Source organism: Gadus morhua, chromosome 15 (genome assembly GCF_902167405.1).
Source record: "Gadus morhua chromosome 15, gadMor3.0, whole genome shotgun sequence".
Classification (NCBI taxonomy): domain Eukaryota; kingdom Metazoa; phylum Chordata; class Actinopteri; order Gadiformes; family Gadidae; genus Gadus; species Gadus morhua.
In genome coordinates this window covers 15,690,763-15,696,747 of record NC_044062.1, presented here as the reverse complement: position 1 = coordinate 15,696,747, position 5,985 = coordinate 15,690,763, and the positions used below count along the sequence as shown (strand labels likewise).

General features: G+C 48.0%; 1 protein-coding gene across 2 annotated transcripts; it reads right to left on the bottom strand.

Annotated features, from left to right (window-relative positions):
- Positions 1–2,344: 2,344 nt before the first annotated feature.
- On the bottom strand, positions 2,345–5,194 carry LOC115560475 (bromodomain-containing protein DDB_G0280777). Of its 2 annotated transcripts, XM_030379919.1 has the most exons (5): positions 4,066–5,194; positions 3,396–3,555; positions 3,144–3,293; positions 2,854–3,010; positions 2,345–2,757 (listed from the first exon to the last, which is right to left on the bottom strand). In XM_030379919.1, exons 1-5 carry the CDS (start codon positions 5,170–5,172, stop codon positions 2,736–2,738), a joined length of 1,596 nt encoding a protein of 531 aa, XP_030235779.1. In that variant the 5' UTR covers positions 5,173–5,194; the 3' UTR covers positions 2,345–2,735. The 2 variants fall into 2 exon arrangements, with proteins under 2 accessions (XP_030235779.1, XP_030235778.1); XM_030379918.1 differs by having other exon boundaries at positions 3,144–3,555.
- Between the last annotated feature and the right edge of the window lie 791 nt (positions 5,195–5,985).

The window sequence follows — 5,985 nt, the reverse complement described above, 5'->3', positions numbered from 1 at the left end:
TGATGTGCCCTCTGGAGCAAGAATATGGCAAACCAAAAAAAACATGTTGTGGTTAGCTATTGAGGTACAGACGTTCCTCTCTTTGGTAGCTGACGAACGGGGAATGCGAGGCTTTGCTTTCATGTGGCGTCGCCATGACAAACAGGTACATCGAGTGGTACTTAAATCTCCACTGGATAACGAAGCAAAAAGTGGATTAAGAGTATGTCAGTACCAATAGTGGAAAGGCGCAATTAGATACCAAGTTAGAAAAACTTAATATTTTCAGTATGCATAATCCGTTTAAAATGTATACACATTTTTTGAGCGTTCAACATCATTCAAGTGTAGGTCATTTCATGCAAGAGAGACGATAATGGTCAGCTATCACCTCAACATGAAGGAAAACTTCCTTAAATTTTTCCGTAGCTGGCTGTCAGCGGTCAACGACTGTATGGGAGTGGCACATTGAATTTTCTCCAGTCTAATTTTTACTTAAATGTTAGTAAAGATGAAAGCAGTAAGGCATCCTCCTTTCTTTGGCTAAAATGTGAAAGTGGGCTCATTTTGGTGTTTATAAAGTCGCTAGAATAAGGGGAAACAGTGTCTTTGAAGCAAAAATTTTTCTGGGGGAGCACCCCCAGACCCCCCGTTTCAATTATGAGCCCAACTATTCTTTTAAGTGCTACATGGAGATGTAACAAGTGCCCCGAATTGGACCTTCAAGGCAGCGCTTGCTAAGGTTAGGGGATAAGACCTTCAAGGCAGCGCTGCCTTCAAGGCTCCGTTGGGGGAACAAAACATCATCAAGATAGAAAAGCCACTGTGTCCGCTGGTGGGGCCCAATGTTGTCCAGAATGTGCCCTTTTTATTTTTTCGCCCCTGCCCTTCAAACACTCTGAGTCCGCCACTGTATAATGGTATAATATAATTGTATAGAAAATATCAAGGCCAAAACGCTCTGTGCGCCTCCGGATGGCTGTAGGGCGGGGAGCACTACGGCCATCCGGAGTGCTATTGTTTACCGGCGTTGCTATGGTTACCGGTCTTGTAAGGAAGTGCGCCAATTCTCTTCCGCACAGAGCAGAACTGTGGCCCATTTTACACATTTTTATTGTCTTAATTATAATTAAATCATTCATTATTAACGATTTTTGTTTTTTATTACTGAAAAAAAACAACGTTGTTGGGGGGGGGGCGGAGCACCCCTGGGAAAAAATTGGGACAGACCTGTTCCACTTCAGAGGGAGAGAGTATATCTACTGATGATCGACTACTACTCCAACTATCCTGAGATGATATGAAGTCCAGCTTTGCAAGACATGGCATTCCAGGAACTGTCGTCTCGGACAATGAGCCTCAGTATGCCAGTCAGGAGTTCAAGCAGTTTGCCAGAGAGTATGGATTTGAACATGTCACAGTAAACCCACACTTCCCACAGGCAAATGGCAAGGCTGAGAAGGGTGTTCAAATGGTGAAAGGTCTTCTGACAAAGGCAACAGAGAATGGTGAGGATCCTTACTCTGCTCGCTTATAGAGCAGCACCTCGGCGTGCGGGAAGTCTACGGCTGAACTGCTCATGGGCAGACGACTACAGACACAGATCCCAACAGCAAAAGCAATGCAACCTCTGCAGGCGGGCGACAGAGTCCGAGTTTTCAACACAGGAAGACAGAATTGGCAGCGCGCTGGAACAGTGCTAAATGAAGTGGCTCCGAGGAACTACGCAGTCCAGACGGACACCGGGGCTGTGGTCAGACGAAACAGGTTGCAGCTACTCAAAACACAGGCCAGCAATGCAGTTCCTTCAATAGAGGAGCACAGGGACAAACATGCACAACAGTAACCATCAGCCAGTGGTTTTAGAGGAGAATGCACCTGTCGTGACGGAGCCAGAGGCAGCTCCAGAGAGACGGTCAGAGCGCATTAGAAAAGCCCCTGAAAGACTTGATCTGTAGCCGAAGGCTGTAAACAGTCTGTTTGCTATGAGGCGGTGGTAAAGACTGTCCTCCTACAGTGTGCTAAGAACTGGCAACCTCTGGCACCAAATTATTATTTATTTACTTTGTTTAAAGAGTGCATAGTGAATCTGTTTTTGTTTACTGTGTAAGGGAGATGTAAGGATATCCTGGGTGACACTATTATGTTCCTAAGAGGCCACCGTAGCTGGAGACGTAGCGAAATGTTTAATAAAGTTAGTTGAATGCTTACCAGCTAAGATGTCAGTCGCATATTATTACACCTTCCTGCTGTGGTGTGTATGTTTGTTCACGCTCACACAAGTGTCAGTCAAAGAGAGTGGGTCTGCCATTAAGTATTAGATATTTGTATACATCTAAAAACAAACACAATATGACCAGCTTTCTCAAAGAATTTTTTATTGGATGTTGTTGTCATCGAATATAAATAGTACAGTCAAATACAAAAGTGTAATACACAGAATGACAGGCAGTGGAAACATACAGTTGATGCTTCCATTTTGAGATGCTCTTTTCTTGGCCTGTTGTCCTGTGAAAAACGCCCTGAGATGATGGGGATCCCATGGCCATGGGAGATTGGTCCATAGAGCTATGCTGTCTTCGAGTCTTTGAGTTTTATTTTGATTTTTTTTAAGCTCGAAATTGCAGCACAGACTTCGGACCAAAAGTGGTCTTGTATTGTCTTGTGTTCTTTTGTATTCTTTGAGTTTTATTATGCTTCTATGTATATATGTACAGGTGACCCGCACCGGGGGTGGCCGGATGGAGGTGATCGGCTTATTGGCACAGGGCGACCAATCTGGAAATGCAAACGAAACAAGGTTGAAAGAAATCAGGTTTCTGTTGAGGCTGAAGCCTCATATCTTCTCATATTAAGAAATAAACAGTAACTCACCCCAAAGACACCTTCTGCAATCTGGTCATCCTTTTCTTAGGCCCGTCTGCTGGCCCCTCTCCTGCATCGCTGAGGCCCCGTTCAGCAGCCCACTGCTCGTAGCGCTGCTCCTCCTTCAGCCTCTGAGCCTCCCTCTGCTCCCGGCGTTTATCAGCTTCTGCAGAACAAAATGGACATGTAAGAAGATTTAAAAGAATGCAAGAGCATGTGCCACACACCACAACATCCTTAGTGGCGTCATGAAATGTTTTGGATTGCACAATTAGCCAAGGTTATTCAAAAGGACTCACTGCTGGAGATGAGGTGTTCCTCCGTGTCCTCCTTCAGGTAGGTCCCGGCGTTCCTCTTATTTTTTGGCTCCTTCTCCTTCACCACACAGAGCCAATTGAAGAATCTCCACCCGAGGCTCTTTCTTTTGGGCTCCTGTACAGGTTCCTCCCCTTCTTCGTCGGGTATGACCGAGATTTCAGTGTTGTTAGGGGGAGCCACAGGTTCTGTACAGCCCATAACGACAAAAGGTTTCTCCTCGATCGCTACTACACCTGGCAGGGCGGTGGCTGGCGGTTGATCCTGGTTGAGGATCAAGACCACGGCGTCAATGGGACGTTGACAGACGACAACGTGGTGGTTGCCATTGTCAGTTGGCATCTCCAGCTCTAACGCGTCCTCCTCAGCCTCCAAGACCCCCGGTGTCCTCATCATCTAGGACACAACAAACAGCGTATGTTAAAACAGGATACCACACTGTTGATTAGGGATGCACCTGCATCAACCCACATGTGCATACCTGTGGGTCTGTGTGTGTATGTGTGTGAGTGTGTGTGAGTTCAGGTGCATGATTGAGATATTATGTGTGACATTAAGTTAATACAATAAGCACAAGGGACTGAGAAGCGGTGACTTATATAGAGGAGCGGGGCCTCGTGATGTCATAGAGGTTCCGCTGGCCAGAGACGTAACATGGTGTAGCCACGGTTACCGGATTGTTTTGTGTACATTCTTATGAAAACTGCAAAGATATGCTGAAGTCTAAATCAGTCATTTGGATGTTTTATCCGTGGATAACGTTTAAGAAAATTTACATGAACATATTTATATATTTTTTTTAGCTGATAGTACTGATAGTAAATGTGGTCAATTGTGTGTGTGTGTGGGTGCGCACGCTTTTGAAAAAAGTGCATCTACACACAAGTTTGTGTGTGTGGATCGTACTGGTGTCCTCTCCCTCCTCAGCTCGCCCTCCTGGTGGAGTCCCTCCTGTTGGGGTCCCTCCTGTTGGAGGTCCTCCTGGTGGAGACTCTCCTGTTGGGGTCCCTCCTGTTGTGGTCCCTCTGGTTGTGGTCCCAGTGGTTGGAGACCCCCCTGGTAGAGTCCCTCTCGTTGTAGGAGTCCCTCTGGCAGGAGTCCCTCTGGTTGGAGGCCCTCTGGTTGGAGGCCCTCTGGTTGGAGGCCCTCTGGTTGGAGACCCTCTGGTTGGAGGCCCTCTGGTTGGAGACCCTCTGGTTGGAGACCCTCCTGGTGGAGACTCTCTGGTTGGAGGCCCTCTGGTTGGAGACCCTCCTGGTGGGGTCCCTCCTGGTTGAGATCCTCCTGATGAAGTCCCTCCTCTTGGAGTCCCTCCGCCTGGAGTCCCTCTGGTTGTGGTCCCTCCGGTTGGAGACCCCCCTGGTAGAGTCCCTCCCGTTGGAGGAGTCCATCCTGGAGGAGACCCTCTGGTTGGAGACCCTCCGGTTGGAGTCCCTCACCGCTGTCTGTGACCAGGTGTCTGCTTAGGTAAACGATGATTACCATATGTTTGAGTCTCTCCTGGTGGAGAGTCTCTTGGGGGAGACTCTCTTGGTGGAGGCTCTCCTGGTGGAGGGACTCCTGTTGGAGGCTCTCCTGTTGGAGACCCTCCTGGTGGAGGGACTCCTGATGGAGACCCTCCTGGTGGAGGCTCTCCTGATGGAGACCCTCCTGTTGGAGGGACCCCTGGTGGAGACCCTCCTGTTGGAGGGACCCCTGGTGGAGACCCTCTTGGTGGAGGCTCTCCTGTTGGAGACCCTCCTGATGGAGGCTCTCCTGGTGGAGACCCTCCTGTTGGAGACCCTCCTGATGGAGACCCTCCTGATGGAGGCTCTCCTGTTGGAGACCCTCCTGATGGAGACCCTCCTGATGGAGGCTCTCCTGGTGGAGACCCTCCTGTTGGAGACCCTCCTGATGGAGACCCTCCTGTTGGAGGGACCCCTGGTGGAGGCTCTCCTGGTGGAGGCTCTCCTGTTGGATGAGGTCCTCAGGTTTCGGTTGCCTCTTCCGGTTCCTCACACGTCTCCTCCCCATCGTTTGCTTGCTCAATAGTAGAACAAACGTTACCTGGGTAAAACGCTGCTGTGCTTGCTCAGTGATTACAAGGTAATGCTTACGCTCGACTCTCTGATCAGCACTGAGCACTGGACTGAGGAGCGGTGACTTATATAGGGGAGTGGGCATTGTGATGTCATAATGGTCCACCGGAGGTTCCGCTGGGTGTTGTGGTGTTGTCACGGACAACCAGATTGTTTTGATCACATACTTTAGAAAAAGCCTTTATGAGCTCAAGTTCAAATGACAAAAATAAAACGATCACTTTAATACAAAAAGTGTACAACACGCCGATACGAAATTGGTTGACACAAGTCCATAAGCTGTTTCTAATTCGATCTACGTTTTATACCCAAAACATGTACATAAACTCACACTGGGTAGCCAGGAAAGACTACCCAGCCTATCAGTTGGTCTTTTATCAACTTTTGTGATACAATTATTGAAACATAAGTTGGAATGTGTCATTCTTGTAGATCAACTAGAGCACACATGTTGGTCATTGCCCCCTACTACTTGTTTGAGGCCCCATTACTGATAATAATTTAGTGCCATGTATAAAAGCATTGAGATAGCCTTAATTTAAAAAGCACTGCTATTGAAGAATCAGCTGTTTACTTTCTTAAGGATTCTTGTTATGGGCCAATGGGGGTGAATTCCTTTTAAGAAAAAATGAAAATAGTCAGGCCAATTCAGGGCCCCTTGCACACCTGGGCCCCTAGGCAACACACACACGCGCACACACACCCCCACCCCCACACACACACACACAGGCTCAGTGAGAGAATGAGA